The 23,791-nt window shown below is 38.6% G+C and overlaps 1 protein-coding gene across 3 annotated transcripts in view; it reads left to right on the forward strand.

The window, feature by feature from the left end:
- The window catches only part of LOC142436488 (thyrotropin-releasing hormone-degrading ectoenzyme-like), a 246,916-nt gene that overhangs the window by 31,526 nt on the left and 191,599 nt on the right, over nucleotides 1-23,791 (forward strand). For all 3 annotated transcript variants that reach the window (XR_012781968.1, XM_075540107.1, XM_075540108.1), the window contains exons 5-6: nucleotides 717-850; nucleotides 954-1,009. Coding sequence is in view for 2 of the 3 variants with exons in the window: in XM_075540107.1 (XP_075396222.1) it covers nucleotides 717-850; nucleotides 954-1,009 (190 nt within the window). In the remaining variant the exon portion in view is untranslated. The remainder of the gene's footprint in view (nucleotides 1-716; nucleotides 851-953; nucleotides 1,010-23,791) is intronic.

The following is a 23,791-nucleotide window of genomic DNA, read 5'->3' on the forward strand; positions in this document are numbered from 1 at the left end:
TGGTTTGTAAATAAATAAGGAAACAATTGAAAATGAATAGCATTCTCCATATGTACCATATTTGAAGGAGTTAAATGTGTAAGAAGTTATAAGATTGTTTTTACCAGCTCGCTTTCTTTAATTGAATTACCTGGCTAATATAATCAAGTTACTATTTTCCAAGGTGATTCCAATAAGCAGAATTTATTATCTTTGTTTTTAATTATGTGTAGAAATATTAGAGTCTTAAGTAAATGCAGTTTCTTTTTCCGGCGTTATTGATGATGCTGCATCATCTGTTATTTATAGTATTTCCAAGAAAGCACAAGGAAGAGGCAAGGAACACCCATGACTCTGAAATAAATGAGCTCGATTGTTTTAATAACTTTCTTACTGAACGCGTTAAGAGAATGTAGTTCTCAAAACTTTTCCCTTCATTCTAATCATACTATATGCATATATAGTCTATGTCACACAGACACAAGTAAATGTTAGGTCACATGTATGTTGAAAAAACTACTATGTGTAGGGGATAGGGATTTTATCAGGAATAGAGGCTAGTTATAACCTACTAAACATTTACTAGTATATCCTAGATGCAAATGATTACGTGAAAGATTAGCTTTTAATTGAGCAATAATAATTATTAGTAACTTTACACTTGGTATTAAGAAAATATGCTTTATATATCATTAACATCTAAATCTATTTCATCCTGAAAAACATGCTGTTTGTAGAGCACCACAGGATCACTTCTCTGGGCAAAGGAAGCTGGTTGTTGGGGAACATCAATCAAACCAGATACTTTAGGGTCAACTATGACCTAAGGAATTGGAGATTATTAATCGAACAGTTAATAAGGAACCATGAGGTAAATTCTGGATTTTCTCTTTAAGATCCGTTTTCAGATGTGAACCCTGGATTTTAATTCTAAATTTCTAACCAGGACAATATTTTTCTGGTTGGCCTCATAGGTTCTCTCAGTCAGTAACCGAGCAGGTTTGATCGACGATGCCTTCAGCCTAGCCAGGTAGGTGTGTTTTCCTATGCAACTACCCAATCAAGACTCACACTAGTGAGACTTTCTCTATTAAACTCAATCGCGTGTATGTTTTGAGTAATCTTTTGAAATAATTTGTTTCATGTGCTCTGGGGGTGGGATATGAATTATAATCATATAATCTTGATCAATAGTTAGCCATAGGGTGTTTCTGAGTCAGAAGAAGCTTGATCAATTTCTACTGAAAATTCGATTGACCACTCTGGAGATTAATAATTGCTTCACCATTTCACTAATTAACTCTACAAAATGGCCATTGCACCATATTTAATGTTTGATAGACTACACTTTTCAGTGTTAGCAGTTTTTTTCTCTTACATAGATTAGTATATCTTTTTAAAATGTGGTGCATTATGAAAAGCTATTGCTTTCAGAAACAGGTAGTTCCAAATTTTGATTAAAAATGCAGATTAAACATCTCAAGAAAAGAGTCATAACAATCTTATAGTAGCATTTTCATTGATATTTTTCATAATTTGTTATACTATTAAAGTAAATTATGCTTTGCATAATTAAATAAAATTATTTAAATTAAATAATTTGAAAATAAACCCAAGTGATTTATTCAGTTTGGAGACGAACTAGTAAAACAGCTCAGTTCTGAATTGTTTGTACTGCTTCACATGCAAATTTTAATTTACTAATTTGATTTTACAAGCTACAGATTAGGACACAGTGGTTCTCTTAACTTAAGTGTTTGTCATTATTCGTTATGTTAATTCTCCTATGATACTGTGAAAACCACCTAGAGATGTCTCGTGCATTAGGCACTGTCTCATAACGGGGCATTAAACTGCTTTCACAGTGTGCACATCCCATCACATAGCAACTTTCTTCTGCATGTTAAAAAGCATATAGTTCCCTAGAGCTTTGTATTTAATCAAAACCAATGAGTCTAAATATCGATCCCAGATAATTACTTTGATAGAGGCAAAATCAAAGCTTGGAATCAGGTTTCAGAAAACAGCACTCATTAAATAAATAATAATATATATAAGGAAAACCTCATTTAAAAAAAGGTAAAGGACTTTCAGTGGTTCTTTTAAAAGAAATTTATATCTGGCCTTTGCTGTTTCCTTGTTAAAGAAGCCAAGAACCAGTATCAATATTTTCTGTTACTTGATGTCAGTGCCTCATTTTGGGTGGAACTTCAGGTTCAAAAATAGCTGCTCACAGAATGCTAAGACTAAGGATCATTTAGCAGCAATAAAATGTCTAATACAGTTGTATTTATTCAAAACAGTTGTTTAATTAGAAGCATTTTTTGCTTACAACCAGGTAATTAAGAATTATTCCATATTACAACATCAACTTATTGGGCAAACATTTAGAAATAATAGAGATTGAGAGGATCTCCTTAGATACCGATGTGTGAAAATAATGATTAAGAGGTATTTTTTGCTTGAAAGTATGATGTAAAGACTTTAAAGTATGTTTTAGATACAGTGGAAAGATTAAGTCGACATAGAAGTTCCAAAAAATCCAGAAAGTCAATGAGCATACACTTACTCCAATATTTCACCCAGAGAAAATCAAGACAAGCAAGTAGTGCAATAGATTACCACAGAAAGTTAAAGTAGCTAGAAGAAAACTTATATCATGAACTAACAATTACCTGAAACTTAAAAGGCACCAGACACAAATCTGTGTACAGTTATTCATTTAATGAATAATTGATAAAGCCTTATGAAATATGTAGGATTGGTTGTTGCTGCTGTCGGTGCCCTTATGTCTGTTCTGACGTACAGTTACCCCATGTAAAACAGGACACAACATGCCAGTCCCGTGCCGCGCTCCCCCTCTGTTCTTATGTCCAATCCTATTGTTGCACCACAGCGTCAAGACGTCTTTGTCTCTGCTCCTCTGCTTTACCAAGTGTGCTATTCCTTTCTAGGGGCGGGTCTCCATCATGCCCATAGTAAATGAGATGAAGTTCAAGCAGCATTATGGCTGCCCATCTTCTGAGACAGATTGGTTTATTCACTTCACATGCATTGTATTCTCAATATTTTCTTGCCAGCACCATGATTCAAATGTGTTGACTCTTCTTCAGTCTTCCTTATTCAGTGTCCAACTTATCATGGTCACATGCGTGTGAGGTAATTGAAAAGACCATGGCACCTTAGTCCTCAAAGTAACATCCTTGCCTTTCAAAAGTTTGTTTTTTATATGTCGAATGATCCTGTTACTGTTTTATAAATAAGGAAGCTGAGGATCAGAGAAGTCGTTGAACCTGACCACGTAACGCTGCTAGCAATTAACAGGGCACGTGTGTACATCCAACTTGTAGGACGGTCGAACCCATACTGTTAAAAAGGACAAGAGTCTACACTTCAACAGCAATGCCATTTATTTTAATAAAAGGGAAGTTTACTTTAGAAAACTGAAGGACTTTAAAAAGACATTTCTATAAAGAGGGGGAACCCCCGCCCCCCAAATGGAGAAAAAAGCCCCACTGGGCATAACTTTCACACTATGCATTTTTCTTGGTAGGTGAGTAACTTGCTCTTAGCGCACCCAGTGGCGTCACCTGGGAAAGTTCTTTCTGGTCTCAGTGAAATTTTTTTTTTTTTTGTAGAAGTAATATCACTGGAAATCAGTTTTTCTTTTGGCCAATTTAAGAGACCAGGATGCAGTTGTGAAATTTTATTTCCTGCCTGGAAAATATGCTTCAGAAACTCAAGTGTATGAATGCTTTTCTTATTTCAAGAAAGGTAAAATGCCGATTGATGATAAAACTCATTCTAGACATCCGTCGACATCTCAAAAAGACAAAAATGTTGACTCATAATCCACTTGGAGTTCCTTCCACCAGGTCAGATTATTAATCAAGCTTTCTATTTAGAGGTTCTGAAATGATAGAGTAACTGTGCCACAAAAAAGACCTTATTTGTGGCAGATGGGACTCTGGTTCTGCCACCACAACAATGCACCTGCTCAGGTAGCCATCTCAGTGTGCCAATTTGGGGTGAAAAAACAGCATGCCCCTCTGGCCCCATGCATCTTAACTCACCTGACCTCACTCTGTGCACCTTCTTTTTATGTCCGTGAATCCAGAGGGACATGAAAGGACAGCAATTTGATGACACAGAAGGTGAAGAAAATAATGAGGGAGGTACTGTCAGCCATCCGAACAGATGACTTTTAATGTTTCCAAGAATAGAATCACAAATATGACAAATGTGTTAAGGGTAATGGAGAGTACTTTGAAGGTGATAAAGGTTGTTTTATTTAAAAATTTTAAATTTATAGTTTTGAAAAATAAATTCCATTTATTTTTTCCCTTTAGTGGGTACCTTCTCGTATTCTGAAAGTTTTAGAATGCTTATGAGAAAACAAGTAGTGATATTTTAAAGACAGAGAGCAAAAGAAAATGGAAAATATGTGAATATTTTTCACTCATTCACATTAACATGTTAATTTTAAATGTAATATTTAAAATATTTATAACCTTTGTCTGTCTGTTAGAATATTATTAGAAATATATCCCCTAATTTATATTCCTTGTTGACTGAGTCAGAACATTGCTTTCCATTTTAATTTTGGAAGTCTTAAACACTTGAAACAAACCATTTTATTCTCATTTATTAAAATTCACCAGGGAATATGCAAATGTTATTAGAGCAATAATTATGAATTTTTAAAATGATCATGAGATACCTTCATTTTAACATATGTAGTTGTAAACAAAGCCACATGGATGTAACACCCAAGAATCAAATCTCCTCAATGTGTGGAAAGGCAGATAGGGAAGCTCCGTATCCTTATCCAGAATTAGAACAAGGCAAACTATGGAACAGACCATCAATTGCTATTGTGCAAGTTCAAATTGAAACTGAAAAAGATGAGAACAAGTCTAGTAGGATAAAAATATAAGAGTATTCAGGTGAGTATATCCCACCTGAATTTAGAGAATATCTCAATAATAGCCTTGCAGCATTGCCTGATCATTAATGATAAAAGACTAGATGATTCTGGGATGACATCATGAGCATCATAGATGAAGGGAGCAAAAGGTCATTAAAAAGACAGGAAAGATAGAAGACATCAAAGTAGATGTCAGAAGGGACTCTGAACCTTGCTATTTATTGATCATAGAGCAACTAAAGCAAATGGAAAAATTAAAGACAAAGTAAAAGCTGACTTGAAAGTTTTATAGGCTCGCTCAAGAAGACAAGTGAAGCATTATGATGAATATGCATGAACATTCAGTTAGAAATCCTACACAGAACAACATGCAGCATTTTTCAAAATGAAATAAATAAGGAAAAAACTCAAGCCTTGAGCGAAAATACCAAAGGATTCTATGGAAAATATGCTTAATAATGCAGGAAGTATTAAAATAAGAATGAAAGAATCATAGTTACTGTACCCAAAAATTTGGTCACATTCAACCATTTTAGAGGTAGCATCTTAATCAAGAACCTATAGTATAACAGGAAGAAGCCCAAGCTTCACTGAAAATATTGAAGAAAAAAAAAGATTCAGGAACGGACAGAATAGCAATTGAGATATTTCAATAACTAGCCATAAGCTGGAAACACTCCCTCATCCATGTCAAGTATTATAGGAAACAGCTACCCCATCAACCAACTGGAAGAAATTCATGTATTTGCTCATTCCAAAGAAAAGTGGCCTAATATGTTGTGTAAATTATTAAAACAAAATCATAATATCACATGAAAGTAAATTTTTGCTGATAATAAGTTTAAAATAGTTATAACAATACATAGAGAAAAGACAGAAATTCAAGCTGGATTGAGAAGAGGATGTGAGATGAACTATATGATTGTAGATATCAGATGGATGCGTTTTGTTGACAATGCACAGGCATTTGATTGTGTATCCCAAAACAACCTATGGATTACTCTACGAAGAATACTTAATAGCTCTCATGCAGAGCCTATAGAAAGACCCAGAAGCAGTCACTGGGCAATCAAGGGGATGCTGAGAAAAATGATCCCAGAAGCCAGACTGCAAGAAGAACGCACCATCATGATTGTAAAAAGGCTCATAAACAACTTTCCATATGCAGATGGCACACCTTGCTTGCCAGCAGTCAAGAGGACCTGAAGCATTTACTGATTAAGATAAAAGGCTACAGCATTCAGCATGGATTGTACTTCTCCCTAAGGAAAAAATAAATCCTCACAATTCTGCCTAATGAAAAATAAATACAACTGAACTAATAGGGACATCATGATAAATGGAAGGCGGTGGTGGGGAGAATTGAAATTGTGAATCATTTTGTTTTATTTGATACCACAATTACACTCATGCAAAGAAGCAATCGAGACATCAATTAAATCTGTAAAAGGATTATTTAATATGTTAAAGAGCAAAGATGTCACTTGCAGGATTAAAGTGTGCCTTATCAAAGTCATGATATTTTCAATCTCTTCATGTGCATGAGAAAGATGGACACAGACTGGAGAATAATGAGTCATTTGAATATGGTATTGACAAAGAATATTGTATTTACCTGGGTTGCCAGAAAAAGTGACCAGACTGTCTTTGAAACAGTACAGACCAAATGCTTCTTCAAGGTAAGGCTGGTGAGACTTACGTCAAGTACTTTGAACGTGTCATCAGGAGGGGCTAGTCCACAGTTGAGAGTGAGTGAAAAAGAAAAAGGTACTCATGTGCAGAGTGAAATTACTCCATCAATATTTCAAGGCTGGTACCATTGGAAAGCAGATAGCCAGGCCTTCTTCTCAGAAAGTTCCGGATAAATTTGATCCACCAACCTTTGGGTTAGTAGCTGAACGCTTCCTATTTGCACCACTTGGGTACTTACTCTTCTACAGGTGGGAACTCCAACTGTGAAAATGAACCCAAGTTCCTGTCTGGCATCAGAGGAGCTGCTAGAACATTTCACAGTTGCCCACCGCTGAGATTATCTGGGAGAATTACTGACCTTCAATCCAAAGTAGCTAGTGCTTTGGCAGGAACAAAATGTCTCCTCCGAGGAGCCCTGGTGGCATAGTAATCACTCATCAGCCTGCTAATGGTAAAGCCAGCAGCCAAAAATCACCATCTGCTCCTGGAGTGAAAGCTAGGACTTAATACTCCCAAGAAGAATTAAAGCAGTGGTTCTCAACCTGTGGGTCGCAACTCCTGTGGGGGTGGAACGGCCCTTTCACAGAGGTCTCCTGATTCAAAACAGTAGCAAAATGACAGTGATGAAGTGGCAATGAAAATAATTCTATGAGAGGACCTGATGCAAAGGGCTTAAGTGGAGAGCAAATGCTTTGAGAATGATTGGGGCAGGGAATGTATGAATGTGCTTTATACAATTGATGTATGTATACGTATGGATTGTGATAAGAGTTGTATGAGTCCCTAATAAAATGTAAAAAAAGAAAAAAAGAAAGATCAATAAATAAAACTGAGAAAAATTTTAAAAAGAGTTGTATGAGCCCCTAATAAAATGTTGTTTTTTTTTTTTTTAAAGAAAAGAAAAGAATTCTGTGGTTGGGGGGTCACTCCCCCATGAGGAACTGTGTGACAGGATCACAGCATTAGGAAGGTGGAGCACCACTGTGTTTGAGTCTCAGAAACCTCCAGGCACGGTTCCATCTTGTCCTATAGGGTTGCTCTGAGTCGCCATCAACTCGATGGCAGTGAGTTTGGTGTGGGGTTTCATTGCCAAAATGGTTGCAATGATCCCACACAGGAAAGGTTGTAAGAGTGCGCAGTGTTTCTTTCTGTTGTGCTTGTCACTACGAGTTGGAATTAACTCTGAGGCACTAACCACAAGAAATCCAAACTCAGATTTAATTGGGGAAATGTTTTGCATTTACTTGGACTTGCAGGACATACATATTTTAGTATATGCTAGTAAATTCTCTAATTATGTTATTTAATCTATTGTCAACCTTTGGAGTCTGACTACATCCTGCTCCATTAAGCATGTTCAAAGAGACTGAGTAGAAGATAGCAAATATTCATGAAATTCTCGAAGGATCTCATTCATACTTCTCAGTAAAAGCACTTCATGAACTGGTCACTATCAAAATTGTATAGCTGAGAAATCAAGGTTAAAAGTCACTCAGCTCAGCAAAAATTGGGCAGCTCTTAAGTTAGGGATGGGGGATAACCTCAAACAATTGAGCAGCAGTTGTTCTGACCCCAAATCATAGGAATTTTGCCCAGTATTTGAAAATTCTTAAATCCCCGTTTGCTTAGTCAATTGAAGATATAAGTATTCATTTAAAAAATGGTTCTACTTAAAAAAAAAGCCTTGTCTACCCTCCCCAGCAAGAATAGGTATTTTTTTAGCAAGTCCAGTGTGTGTTTGTGTGTGTGTGTGTGTGTGTGTGAGAGAGAGAGAGAGAGAGAGAGAGAGAGAGAGAGAGAGAGAGAGAGAGAGAGAGAGAGAGACAGATTTGCCAATTGGAAATCCTAGGGGGTAATTCTGTATTGTTCTATATACTTCGTGTGAACTGGCAACATGCTTGGTAGAGGAGCACTGATGACATAGTGCTTACCTGTTGGTCTGAAATCTGAAAGGTCAGCAGTTTGAAATCACCAACTTCTACACAGGATTGAAAGATGAGGCTTTCAATTCCTGTCAAGAGTTACAGTCTCAGTGCTGTCCTCTGAAGTGCATTCTTCTAGCGAAGGGGTGGGGGTGTCCACATAGTTGGGTTTGGGGCTGACCCCGCACACCTGTCTATCGGTTCCCTGGTACATGCCGGTATGTTGTAGTCACATCTTGGCACATGGGGTTGAAGACTGGTCTCTCTCCTACAGCCTGGGGAGAGGGGCACATCTGATTAGAGCACACAGGAGAAAGGAAAAGGGATGGAGAGGGAGGGGGACTCATCATGGCCCAGCAAGCCCCAAGGACGATATTTCTGCACAGATCAGACAATGCACAGAGAGGACCATAGGGCTGGCCCCACTATGAGGCACAACGTCCCTCACTGAGCCATAGCGCTAAGGGGGACAACACTGCAGACACAGTGCATGTGCCAGTCTGACCCCATCACCCTGGAGGGAAACACCGAAGGCATGCAACAGAGTAGCAAGGGGAACAAAGTGGTGAAATCTCCAGTGAATACAAAAAATAGACTTTGGAGACAGAATGTGAGACCCCATCACACTTGACTAGAAAGCACTCTTAAAGGCTAGCAAAGAGACCTTGAACTATTTAGAGGCTTTTCCACTTTTATCAGTGGCTTTCTTTTTGGTTTTGGTTATTTTATTGTTTTGTTGATTTTGACTTCCTTTGTTGTCTCTTTTGGCTTTGCCTGGTTTTTGTGCTTATTAATGTCTCTGCATGTCTTCTATCTAAATAAGATAGGTGGGATAAACAATTCGGAGAAGATAAGAATGGACTGATGATTCTGGAGGGATACTGGAGAAAGGGAGGTGGGAGAAAGGAAGGGGATGAGATACCAACCCAGGGATAAGAGAACAAGAAGTGAACTAAAATCAATGGAGAGAAAGACTTCAGATGCCTAGTGGGCCCTAACCAAGGGCAATGTAGCAGCAAGGATTACTAAACCCAAATGAAGGCCTAACATGAACATGATGGTGGGACAAGAGGAACGTAAAAGGAAATAGAGGAAAGAACCAGGAGGCGCAAAGAACATTTATAGATGTCTAAATACAGGCATGTACATATGTAAATATATAATGAGAGGGGAATAGATCTATGTACATATATCTATATGTTAAGAATTAAGGTTGTAGATGGACATCGGGCCTCGACTCAAGTACTCCCTCAATACAGGAACATTTTTTTTCTAATAATCTGGCATTCTGTGATGCTCACCTTCCCAACAAAATCACTGAAGACAAAATGAGTGCATAAGCAAATGTGGTGAAGAAAGCTGATGGTGCCCGGGTATCAAATGATATACCATCTGGGGTCTTAAAAGCTTGAAGATAAACAAGTGGTCATATAGTTGAGAAGCCACAAAGCCCACATGGAAGAAACACACCAGCCTGTGCGATCATGATGTGTCAAAAGGATCAGGTATTAGGCATCTAAGACCCAGAACAAAATTATACTCAATGTGAATGGGAGTGGGGGGTTGGGGGGAGAAGTAGAGACCCAAAGCCTGTAGGTAGACAATTGGACATCCTCTCACAGAAGGGTCACAAGGAAGAGATGAGCCAGTGCAGTAGAGCACCATTGAAACACACAACTTTCCTCTAATTCTTTAATGCTTCCTTCCCCCACACTATCATGACCTCAATTCTACCTTACAAATCGGATTAGACCAAAACATGCACAGTGCTACATATAAGAGCCTGCAACACAGGGAATCCATAAACCCCTCTGGGCCAACAATGAGAATAGAGATACCAGGAGGATAAGGGGAAGGTGAGGGGAGAAAGGAGAAATCGATCACAAGGATCAACATAAACCCCCTCCCATGGGGACAAACAACAGAAAACTGGGTGAGGGGCAACAGAGGAAGATTTAAGATATGAAAATAATAATATATAACTCATCAAGAGTTCAGGAGGGTGGTGGGTAGGGGGGGAGGGAGAAAAATGAGGAGCTGATATGAAGGGCTCAAGTAGAAAGAAAATGCTTTGAAAATGAGGATGGCAGCATCTGTGCAAATGGGCTCGACACAATAGATGATTGTATGGATTGTGATCAGAGATGTAAGAGCCCCCAATAAAAGTAATTAAAAAAAAGTTACAGTCTTTGAAACTCAAAGGGACCGTTCTACGCTGCCCTATAGACTCGCTGTGGGTCTGCATTGACTGGGTTGCAGTGGGTTAGAGTGAGTTAGATGAGTGTAGCCTTATCCTGAGGATAGTGCATTATCTCATCCTTATACTACTGCTTGCTACTCCAATCCATAGTGCAATGTTGTATTTGTGTGTGTTGTTGAATTAATCAGTCATTGATTGTTGAAAGGATCGACTTCTATGCAACTCTTTTCAGTAAACTGCTCTAGGTATTCTTATTTATGGCTATATTAAAATATATAAGTAACCACTGAACGCTTTCTAATTGTCAAGACTAAAACAAAACATAAATATAGTATGAAAACCTTCTTTTGCTCTTGCTCCATACTCATTTAACCCTCCTCAGATGTGAAAGTACTAATACTATATGCTCATTCATTCTTTGTATTTTCACAGGGTTTAATATTTACATATGAAAGCATTCGTTCTCTACTCTCATTTGTAAAAATATGTCTGGAGAGTTTGATTCTAATTTTTCAGTACTATAATCATGACTGCAGTGAATATTTTGAACAATCTTTTATTATAAAAATGACTTATTAATTTGTTATTGTAAGTGGAATATTTGATACAAAATGTATAAACACTTTGATACATTCCAAGAGATTCTACCAGTGTAAAGGTTCATCAACCACGCACCTAAAAATTCCAATTCCCTCACAACTCAAAGCGAATACAATAGGTAGTATAAATACTTTTAAGTTTTTAACGTTTAGCAAATGTGATTATGCATCCTTCCAAATGTATTTGTGAATTTTGATTTTTATTCTGTGAAGTGTTTTCTGATTAATGAAGGATTAAAGCATAATAGAAAATCAACAAAGGGTTTTTTCTTTTATCCTACTTTATTTTCATTGTTGTGGGTATCTGGGATGTTAATCCTTTTTCCAGGCTACATTTTATTGGATGTTTTCACAGTACTATGTTGATTTCTTTATTTTAACTTTGTTGGGTAGTTTACATTCAAAGAATGTTCAAAATTGTCAAACTATTCCTTTTGTGGCTCTCTAGGTCTACTGTCCATAGAAGGCTCCCCTAAGAATTTAGAATATCTTTGTACTTCAGTTGTTACTTTAGTTTGCAATACAATTCGTCAACTCTTTCTTCTCTTTTATTATACGGGATAAAATGTAGATCTAATTTCCTTTAGCATTAACACACTCATAACCAGTTATTTTAATTAATTTTAAGCACTTTTATTTGGTAATTTTATATAATATCTTACTATTTACAGGGGATTGTCATTGGTCTGTTGGTATTCTTTTGGGCTTTGTTTTTGTTGTTGTTTGGCTCCCATACTGTGTGGTTCTCTTTACATTACTGTATAGGATGGCATCATTGGTAAGCATTTCCTGTTGCTCTTCTTTGAAACCTGACAGTTTTTCTCTTATTAGCAATTTTGTAATCAGTTTGGCATATTACATTAAAACTCTATTTTGACTTTGACTGAATATGCATGGGATGTATGAAATACTGTATGGAGAGTAACGTTCTTATTTCGATATGTTACAGAGGGAATTGTTCTCTTTACACACTTATCACAGCCCAGTTGTGCTTGCTTGTGTATAGGTAAACAATTACTCAGTTACTTCCAAATCAGATTATATTATGTCTCGATCTTTGAAATCAGTGATAAAATACCTAAATATTTTGATCATTGTTTTATTTGGTTTAGTTTCTTTTATTTTTGGAGGCAATATTTTAGATTGGGAAGGTATGCCAACGAGTAAGACAGATTCACTCTTCTCAAGACGCTCAACTCACAGTCTACTAGGGAAGATATTCAGTAGCTAAGTAGAATATTCAATATAGAAATGCTTTGGATAAGTATTACAAAATCATTGAGTAAATGTCACTTATTTCTGCACAGACAGTGATAACTTATGGCACTCTTAATGCGACGTTCTTTTAAAATACATAATATATAGTTTGGTCTGCAAAGTTTAAGGAAGATAGCATATTAAGAGAATAAAAGTTTACCATGGGGATCCATTAAAAGATTAAACACAGGTATGTGGGAGCAAACACATTTATAAAGTAGATGGCTTGTGGCAGGAGAGTGATTCATGCTATCCCTTGTGTAAAGTGGAGATTTAAAATTTCTTAGAAATGGAAGTGGTGTCTAGATAGCTGATCTAAATATAACCCCCTCCCTAGGGCATGGACAACTGAAAAAGTGAGTGAAGGGAGACATGGGACAGTGTAAGACATGAAAAAATATATATTATGAAGGGTATGGAAGGGAGAGTGGGGGGAGGGAGGCGAAAAAAACAAGAAGCTGATACCAAGGGCTCAAGTAGAAAGAAAATGTTTTGAGAATGATGATAGCAACACATGTACAAATGTGCTTGACACAATGGATGGATGGATGGATGGATGGATTCGGATAAGAGTTGTATGAGCATCCAATAAAGTGATTTATTAAAAAATATTTTTGAGCTTAGTGTTTGATAAAAACTGAAAATTAGAAGAAAATGAAATAGGAATCAGTAATAACAAAAGGGCTGGCTATTTAAACTTATTCACATGCTCTGAGCACAGTTTTCAAAAATATGTGTATATTAATGCTTCATTGACCTATGGTATTTAATAACATATTTTAAAATACATGAAAATTATTTGGAAAATTTGTTCATAGTCTAAAGCCATCCAGAGATTGCTTTTAGTTGTTGCTCGGTACAATCGAATTGCTTCCTGCTCACAGCGACACTGTGCACCAGACTCACAGTGCTTGTTAGGTTGGGACCCTTTGTTGCTGCCACTTTGTCACTCCATCGGGCTTCTCATCTTTGTCAGTGCCCTCAGACTTCACCAAATAGATGTCCTTCTCCACAAATTGGTTTATCCTGATCACGTGTTCAAAGTATGTACAATGAAGTCTGATCATGCTTGCATCTAGAGGGCATACTTTTAAGATTGATGTGTTGGTTCTCTTGGCAGTCCATCGCACTTTTCAATAGTCCTCACCAGCACTGTATTCAAATGTATCTATTCTTCTGTATTATTTATTACTGGGTAGATAACTCTCACCTGCATAAGAATCTGTTGAAATTGCCACAGCTTCAGTTAGGAACACCTTAGCCCTGAACGCGATGGCCTTGCATGTCCACCATTTTAAGGGGACTAGGGACAGGAGATTCGCCCAGTGCAGTACAATGTTTTACTTGTTTTGACTGCTGCTTCCATAAAAATTGCTGTGGATCCAAGCAAGATGAAATTCTTAACAAAATCACCATCTCTACATTTATCAGGATAATGTCTATTGGTCCAATTGTGATGGTTTGTTTTTTCTTTACATTAATTTGTCATCCACACAAAAGACTGCAGTCCTTAATCTTCATCAGCAAGTGCTCCCATCCTCCTCACTTGCAGCAAGCAAGGTTGTGTCAACCGCCGATCATAGGTTGCTAGCAAGCTTTCCTCCAATCCAAATACTTCATTCCTCTGTATGCAATCCACTTTCTCCTGTTATCTCCCAGCACGCAGATTCAACAAGGATGCTGAAAGATTACAGCCCTTGTGCTCACCTGCCCTGATTCTAAATGATTCCGTCTTCTCTCGTTCTGTTCAGATGATGGCCATTGGTCCGCGTGCGGCTTTCCCAAGAGCACAGCGACGTGCCCCGTAGTCCTCACTCGTGTTTACCTCCCCCTCCTCATGTGCAGCTCTAAGTTGAGGTGGCAGCTCTCCATCAGCTGTGTACGGATTGCCTTCTGACTTGAGGGGCTTACCTTCCTGCACTATAGCTCACCATGATCTCTTGCTGTTCATCGTTTTTCCGCATAGTTGCCAGTGTTCCATGACTGTTCATGACATTTTACGTTCCTAATAACTCTGAAGTGAATAGCCTTCACTTTGTTCTTAATTGGTCTTAGTCTGGAAGCTCCACTGAAAACTGTTCACCTTGAATGATGCTGCTGGTATGTGAACTACCCAGCCATAACTGTCAGCAGCTTTTCTTTCCTGGCTTCTTACTCACCTCCTGCTTTCTTCATGTATATTGCTTTGGGTGTCATGTATGTTGAGATGCTGGAAGATCCCGAGGTAAATCTCCCTAATTGTCTTCATTGTAATCCTCACTGTTGTTGCCATCATCATCTTCACCATGAGCAGTTAGTTTATTGATATACAGGAAGACCCTCGATTATGATCATCCAGCCTGTAAAACAACTCCTTGCCCTTTAACTACGTAAATGCCCTCATTTTGAAACGAGTAAACCAGCCCCAATTGCACTGAAATGCTTTATCTCATCGCCTTCACTTGTTGCACTGGCAGCTCTTTAATCATGAAGGAAGCTTATAACTTTCCCTTGGACAGCTAAATACAGACCGGTGCGCCTGCTCCGACTGACCTGGGAATTTTAAAGACACCATTAAGAGATGGTCTCCTTCATAACCCATGGGCTGCCAGCATTTAGTCACTGCCTAGATACATATTTCGATTATGCAGAATACATAATTTATAGCAACTTTTAATATTATAACACTTTTAGAGAGTAACAGTGATACTTTTATTGGATGTTAGAAACTCTCATTACATACATTAGTTTTCCAAGGGATAGCTGTTTTTAATTTTTTAAAATCATTTTATTAGGGGCTCATACAACTCTTTTCACAATCCGTACATACATCATTTGTGTCCAACACATTCGTACATATGTTGCCATCATCATTCTCAAAACATCTGCTTTCTAGTTGAGCCCTTGGTATCAGCTCCTCATTTTTCCCCGTCCTCCCTGCTTCCCCTCCCCCTGAACCCTTGATAATTTATAAATAATTAATAGTTTATCTTATCTTACACCATCCCACATCTCCCTCACCTAGTTCTCCGCTGTCCGTCCTCTAGGGAGGAGGTTATAGGTAGACCTTGTCATCTCTTCCCCACTTCTCCCTCATCTTCCCTTTATCCTGCCAATATTGCCACTCTTACCACTGATCCTAAGGGGGTCATCTGTCCTGGATTCCCTGTATTTTCAGTTCCTATCTGTGACAGTATACATTCTCCGATCCAGGTAAGGTAAAATTGGGATCATGATAGTGGGGGGAGGGGAAGCATTTAAGAATTAAAGGAAAATTGTATGTTTCACCTTTGCTATACTACACTCTGACTGGCTCGTCACGTCCCCACAGCCCTTCTGCTAGGAGACATCCAATCTCCCCCAGATGGGCCCTGGGTCCCCACTCTGCACTCCCCCTCATTCACAATGCTATGATTTTTTTTTCAGCACAACGTGCTTTCTCAACTTTTGTTAGGCCATGATTAATCTTTAATCTGCAAACTTAATTAAAGATGAAGAGAACCCTCTGGTATAGTGGCTACATGTTTGGCTGCTAACCACAAAGCTATCAGTTTGAAACTCCTAGCTGCTCTTCTGGAGAAAGACGAGGGCAACAGCCTGGGAAACCCAAGGAGGCAATTCTACCCCATTGTATAAGGTCATTATAAATTAAAAATGGCTCTGTGACATTGAGTTTGGTTTTGAGAGTAGTTGTTTCAGTAATAACACACAAGGACATGTGTCTAGAGATTATTCCTGCCACTCTTAGTAGTGCCCTAAATATTAGCTAGCAGTCATCAGTAGTGTTTAATACATGTTTGATGAATGTATAATTTAAAAATTAATAACTATAGTTTTATTGTCTTGTTTCATCGCTTATAAATTTGTGTCATATTAGAGAAACTGGAAATTCAGTGAATTAGACACTGACAATAAAATGGCTCATAAAGAAGCACATTTTGAGAACATTCAAAATCTGCCTTTCAGTTTTATTTTATTTTTTATCTAAATCCTGGTTTCAGGAATTGTAACAGCATTGCAAATATAGCCTTAATATTTTTGCAAACTGGATTATAATAATCTCACTGAATCTGCTTTAAATCTCCTTATTGGGTTTTTACCAACATGTATTTTATTAAAGGGTCTTCTTTGTTTTCTGATGGGTCTCCAGTCTTTGGTTTAAAGTTTGCCAGATGAAACATGTGGTGATCATCTCTTTACGTATTGCAAAAGTGAAAAGTCAGAGGATGTGCTTGAAAACACAAAACTCTGAGCCAGATCAGAGGAACAGCCACTGGTTTTAGGTTGATAGGTGACTGCTTAACTTTGTAGAAATGCTGCCCTTTCAGGAATGAAATTGAGAATAGATGGCTTAGACACATTTTGTACAAAACACTGCCAGGTCGAAATCTTTCCCAGTTTCCTCAGTTTGCAATCATTGCAGCAGACACTTCACCGCAGTTAAGTAGGATTGTCCAAAGACAACTCTGGGATTACTGCATCCTTCTGACACTTCTTAGTGCTTTGCAAATGCAAATTTTATGGAAAACATTTAATTCTGGAGTTCTCTCTTCAATCCCTGCCCTTTCCTAGATGGCCAAAGCCTAAACATTATTCTTTCTTAGTTGTGTTTTCTTCTAGAATCATGAGTAGTATTAATAATAATAGAGCACTAATTCAAATGTGTTTTTTTTACCCAGTAGGCAGGAAGTGAAAGATAATTCTCTAGCTACTTGTATTGTACTCATTTGGGAGAAATATTCCTATATGATTATGCTCTTAGCTATCTTCTGTTAAGACAACAGAATGTGTGTGAAAAAGAATTAGCATTATATATTAATGAAATCCCAAAAGTGATAAAATTGTTTATTGCAAAGTAAGATTCATTGTTGGCTATATGCTTCCAGTCTTCTGCCATGGACCAAAAGTGATTAAAATTAATTTGTATCGTAGCTATCTGCTCAGCCCTGTGGCCAGTGCAGGTTGTTGGGTGCTATCAGTGGTGATTCATAGGGAGGGAGCACACACAGGAACTTCATGGCCACCCTCAAAGGCTCACAACATTTCTCACATCGTTGAGCCTGGTGATTCTAATGATCTATTTGTCATAACTGTAAATGCCTATCTTCGGATATTCAAAAGAGCCACCATGAAATCCTTTCCTTTTAAATCATTTTTCTGTATGCAATTGCTTAAGAATTCATATTCCGAAGGCTTCTAAATTAGCCTGGGTGTGTGCAACACGTTATGACAGAGAAATGTTAAAAATAGCCTGAGACACATTTTCAGGATGTTCTACTGTAAAGAGCTGTGAGCCGTTAGCTGCCTTTCTATGATAACCCAGAAAGAGCCTCGAGACTAGAATTTTCACACTGACCTGTCCCTGCAGGCATAAGCTGGCTGGTTCAAGTGCAGACAGTTAACAAGTGCCTTTCAGCTTTATTTAGAAATTTATTGAGTGTGTTCTCCTTGAAATGAGGCTATCGCTATCGAGGGGACCACCCGACCTTCTGGCCTCCACTTTGACCTTTGTTTCTTGCCTGTCTTTTAAAAAGACTTTCTGCTTTCCTCTTGAGTGATGGTCTTGAGGTTCAACCACAGCTCACCAGGTCTGCTGTCAGTACTTGCCTTTTGTGTTGTGGAAAAAAGTACCTGCTGTGAACAAGTTGTTAGTTTTGTAAAATCCTATCATGAAATCTCCAGCTCATTTACCAACTACTGTTCTTCCACCAGTCTCCAACATTTGCATTCCAATCAACACTAATTATCAATGCATCCTGATCGCATGCGATCAATTTCCAAATGAAGTTTGTGGTAGAATTCTTCAATTTCTTCATCACTAGCTTTTGTGGTTGGTCCATACATTTGAATAATTGCTTATTGATTGGATTTCCTTGAAGCTGGATAGATATAATCCTGTAATTAACAGCATTGTACTTCATGATGGATGTAGTGAGATCCTTTCTGACAATGAATACCACACCATTCCTCTTGATTGTGTTTTTCCTGGTGTAGAAAATGAAATGACCTTCTGATTTTAAATTGCCAATACCAGTCCATTTCCATTTACTAATGCTTAGAGCATTGTTGTACATGCATTCCAGTTCATTTTTGAGCACTTCCACTTTTCTTACATTTATGCTTCACATATTCCAAGTTCCAATCATAGAAGACTGTTGCAGCTGTTTCGCTTTACCTTGAGTCCTGCGCCATGAGCAAATGAAGACAGCAAATGCTCCGCTCTTGCCGGCTTTCCTCCATTCACTTCCACGTAGTGGACTCCCATCCAAGAAAGCAGCTCCTCTGCAGTCACATTTTGAGGGCCCTCCCACCTGAGGGGTCCATCCACATGCAGTTTATCTGACAGTGTTCTGCTTCCTTTGTTCAGGCTTTCAACATGTGAGCCTGCTTTGAAGCTCTGTCCAAGGTTTTAAGCAGCTTCTTCCTCAAGAGTGGGAGTCTAGTCCCTCCTTAGTTGTGCTTGGGGTGGCCCTGCTGGCATTTGAAACACCAAAGACATAGCTTCCAGCATCACAACAACACAGAAGAGCCCACAGCATGACAAACTGGCAGACAAGTGGTGCATTTGAATTGAATTTGCATTTGAACTGGGGTGCTGGAGAAGGACAAACTGCTCTGTATTGAAATCAGTAAGACCAGAGTGCTCCTTAGAGGCAAGGATGACAAGACTTCCTCTTACATGCTCTGGACATGTAGTCACAAGACTAAAGTGGAAGGGTGGCAAAAAAGAGGAAGGGGTTCAGCCAAGTGGATTGGTTGACACCATGGCTTCATCAATGGGCTCAGGCGCAGGAACCATCGGGAGGGTGGTGCTGAACCATGCAGTGTTTTGTTCCGCTGTGCACAGGCTCACTATGTGTCACAGTGGACTGATGGCACAGAACAATACCGTCGACAACGACAGACAACAACCCCACCTTGCTTGCTGAAAGCGAGGAGAACTTGAAGCACCTGCTGATGAAGATCAAGGATGGCAGACTTCAGTATGGATTTCAATTCATTAAAAAAAACAAAAACCCAAAGTCTTAAAACTGCACTAATACATAATATCATGATAAATGGAGAAAAGATTGAAGTTATGAAGGATTTCATATTGCCCTTTTCCTTGCTTTGATCATGGAAGCCACAATCAAGATCTAAGGATATGTATTATATTAGGTCAATCTGCTGCACAAGACCTCTTTAGAGTGTTGCAAAGCAAGGGTATTATGTAGAGGCCCAAAGCATTGTCTCTTCAATCACCTCCTATGCAGTGACGTTCGACATTGAATAAGGAAGACCAAAGAAAAGTGATGCACTTGAGCCATGGTGTGGGAGAGTATTGACAGTACCAGGGACTGAAAGGACAAACACATCTGTCTTGAAGTGAGTACAGTCAGAGTTCTCCTTACAGAAGATGACGAGGCCTTGCCTCACATCCTTTGCACAGACCATCTGAGAGACCAGTCCCTGGAGAAGCACGTCATGCCTGGGACAGTGATGGGCAGTAAAAGAGGAAGGCCTCAAGGGCAGGCTGCCACAGTGCGTGCCTCAGGGAGCTCATAGGCACTCTGGTACGCACGGTGCAGGCTGGGCAATGTTACATTCTTTTGTACCCAGGGTCACAGGGCCAGAGCTGCCCCAAGGCAACTAGCCAATGCCACCCTACTAAGTAGTTCTAAAAAGTCCAACTATTTCAAGTACTCTGTGGCTTTTGAGGATGGTAAGCTCTTTTGGAGACCCATACATCATTGCTTCTCATTCTTCCTAATGCGGGGACCCTTTAATACACTTCCTCATGTTGTGGTGACCCCCTAACCTTAAAATTATTTTTGTTGTGACTTCATAACTATAATTTTGCTACTGTTTTAAATCAGGCGGCCCCTGTGAAAGGGTCATTTGACCTCCAAAGGGGTTGCATCTCAGGTTGAGAACTGCTCTTGTAGGTAGTGTGGCTTCAAAGCCAGCAGATTTGTAGACTCTGCTGCCAAATGTTGACATCAGCAGTTATAAGGGTGAAATATCTTAATGTTACGTCTAAATGTGTGAGAATGGTGACATCATTTAACATCATTCTGTGAGACTGATCCACTTTCTTTGAAAAGTACCCACTTGTGTTTGTCTCCTTGGGTTTCCTAGAGACTCAGAGTGTAGTCGTTCATGATATCTAATCCATATACTCTAGCGTTCTCCTTAATGTTTTAATTCAGTGTGAACTCACAGCATATAGGTTGACCATTTTCTTAACATATCCTTGAAAGAAATGCAGACTAATCCTGTCTTCCAGTTTGACCGCAGAAATGGCAAGTACATGGTGATCAGAGCAGGAATTAATCCACTTGTAGTCTATGCTTACTTCGCATTCTCTGTGGAAAATCCATCTCTCTGATCTCTTTTTGTTCTATACCATTATATTGCATCTTTATTTAAAAGCACTGTTATGAGAATTTTCAATGTTATTATTCCTTAGTTTGGGAATTCCATAATCTTATCAATGGTCAATAGATATTTGGCAGATTGGAAAATAAATATAACTAATCATTTACTTGTGCAAGAGTATCCAAGAACTCTGCTGTTTGCCAGCCACAGTACTGAATATTAAAAAAACAATATGGTCTGTAATCCCCTAGTTATTTATTCAGCCAAAGTAGAATGAGGTAGTTGTAAAAATGTGGCTCTTAGATAAAATCTGTTTTCACTACTTCCTGGGAGAAGTTCTGCCTCTGTGTAATTCCTAGCATTCACCTGAACACCACTGCGGTCATGTCTGAACACGACTGGTTATTGCCCCAAAGAGAATGGTCATTGCAATTGGGTGCAAATTGTTTGGAATTATATAGGTTGTTTGTGATTATAAATTCTCAAATCCACTTTTGTTTCTTCATTTTACTTTAATTTTGACAGTCACTCTGTTGATCCTCACTATTTTCTAGAAGTTCACTGCTGTCTAGCTTTCCTTTTCTTTGTACAAGGAGCACTTACCTCAGTCTACTGAATGCCTTTTACTTTCCTGATTGATAAGAGCCTTGGCTATAAAGCGAGGAAGAATTGGAATTATCACTCCATGAATTGGTTTTAGGGATAAAAACAAGCCACAGCATATTGGTCTAGTCAACACCCTTCATCGGTCTCAGCACATGTTCCATGGCTGTGGTTGTTAGTATGCACGCCTGCCCAGCCTGTACTGACAGCCACTTCACAATCACTAGACATCATATTTATTTCCTGTCTATCATCTCACAATTCACCACATTCATCGATTTCTTTCACACAAGCATCCAGACACTGCGTGAAAAGTGTTGTGTTGCTAATTTGAAGGTCAGTGGGTAACACCCACCAGCCCTCCTCTGGATCCCTATAGAGCAAGGGTTCTCAAACTGGGCCGTGACCTACTTTGGGTTTGGACGATCCTTTCACAGGGGCACCCAATTCATAACAGTAGCAAAATGACAGTGATGAAGTAGCAATGAAAATGTTATGGTTGGGGGCCACCACCACACGGGGACCTGTGTGACAGGGTCTCGGCGTCAGGAAGGTGGAGAAGCGCTGCTCTTGGACCTCTTTTTCGTGATGGTTGATTTAAGAGAACAGCAGGCGGGTGTGAAATTCTGTTTCCTGCTTTGTAAAAATGCCACAGAAACTGTTGTGACGTTGAACACAGCTTCCAACGGCAGCGCTATGGGAAAAACTCAAGTGTCTGAGTGGGTTTCTCATTTCAAAGAAGGTGGAGTATTGAATGATGACAAACCCCATTCTGGATGTCTTTTAACATCCCAAATGGATGCAAATGTCGACTCCTAGTACCTTTGGAGTTCCTTCCACCAGGTCAGACTGCTAATCAAACTTTCTACTTAGAGATTCTGAAAAGGTGGCATAAAACGTAACCATAAAAGGTGACCAAAAACGGCTTTATTTGTGGCAGACGGGGGACTGGTTTTTCCACCACAACAATGCACCTGCTCATACAGTCATCTCAGTGTGCTGGTTTTGGGCAAAAACAACATGCCTCTCTTGCCCCATGCACCTAACTCACCTGACCTCACTCCCTGTGACTACTTTTTGTTTCTGAGAATTTAGAGGGACATGAAAGGACAGTGATTTGATGACATAGAAGAGGTGAGGGAACAAAAATGAGGGAAGTGCTATCAACTATCCAAACAGATGAGTTGGAAAATGTTTCCAAGAATGGAATCACAGATTTGAAAAATGTATTACGTATAATGTAGAACACTTTGAAGGTGATAAGTTTGTGTTGTGAAAAAAAAATTAAATACATAGCTTTGAAAAAAAATCACTTTGAAGGATACACAAAAAATCTCCTTTCAATTCTATTGCAATGAATTAGAAAGGCATATTTAAAATAAGGAATATATGGATATAGAAATCAATACAGGAGTTATTAAAAGTAATTATGCATTACTTTATATTGTCTTGTAATATATCTCTAGCTCAAAATGGAGATTCATAGAGCCCCTTATGATAATCATTTTCCTTAACAAACAAATATCCAATAACAACAACAAAAGGATCTACTCATAATTTTCTTCCAGAATTTATCAAATCTACTTTTGGTCTCTTATTTATCCAAGGTAGCAGTGCTATCTTGTTTAAGAGGTTCAAAGATAATTGGAACATGATCGATAATTAACAGCTTATGATAGTTTTTGCTTGCAGTGAAACTATAGAAGGTTACATTTTTCAGTTTGAAGAGGTGATGTTTTGAAGTGAGAGGAAAGGAAAACAAGGAGAGGGATCAATTCAAACTAAGCCAAACTTTGGCTTGGGTGGTAAATCTTCACATCTTGGGAGATGATTTTAAATACATCATGTACGCTGTTAATTGCATTCGATTTGGACTACCCTGTGTGGAATGCTTGAAATATTCTCATAGGGAATGGAGTGTCAGTGAAAAGGCTCTCACTGTTCTGGTGGTAAGAAAACATCAGATTAGGAAAATCGGACTGAGTGGAATTTTGCCAAAGCCTATTGGATATTGTTTAAAGATAAAAGTGCAGGCCGACTCAGGAGTTACGAAATAGCACCGTGCCCTCCAGAATCAAACCACATTTGATTAGCAGATTGGATTCTTCCTTTCTAGACTGAGACTGATCTGGAATGGAGTTGATTCAGGCATCTGAGTGAAGGGAGGCAGCGAGCCGTGGCTGCTCAGGTGCTTCACCCCATTAGAGTTTAGGATTAACGGAAGTTCGGCATCAAATTTCCATGTCACTTAGGTTGGAGTCTGGGCTGCCCCAAA

Source organism: Tenrec ecaudatus, unplaced genomic scaffold (genome assembly GCF_050624435.1).
Source record: "Tenrec ecaudatus isolate mTenEca1 unplaced genomic scaffold, mTenEca1.hap1 Scaffold_353, whole genome shotgun sequence".
Classification (NCBI taxonomy): domain Eukaryota; kingdom Metazoa; phylum Chordata; class Mammalia; order Afrosoricida; family Tenrecidae; genus Tenrec; species Tenrec ecaudatus.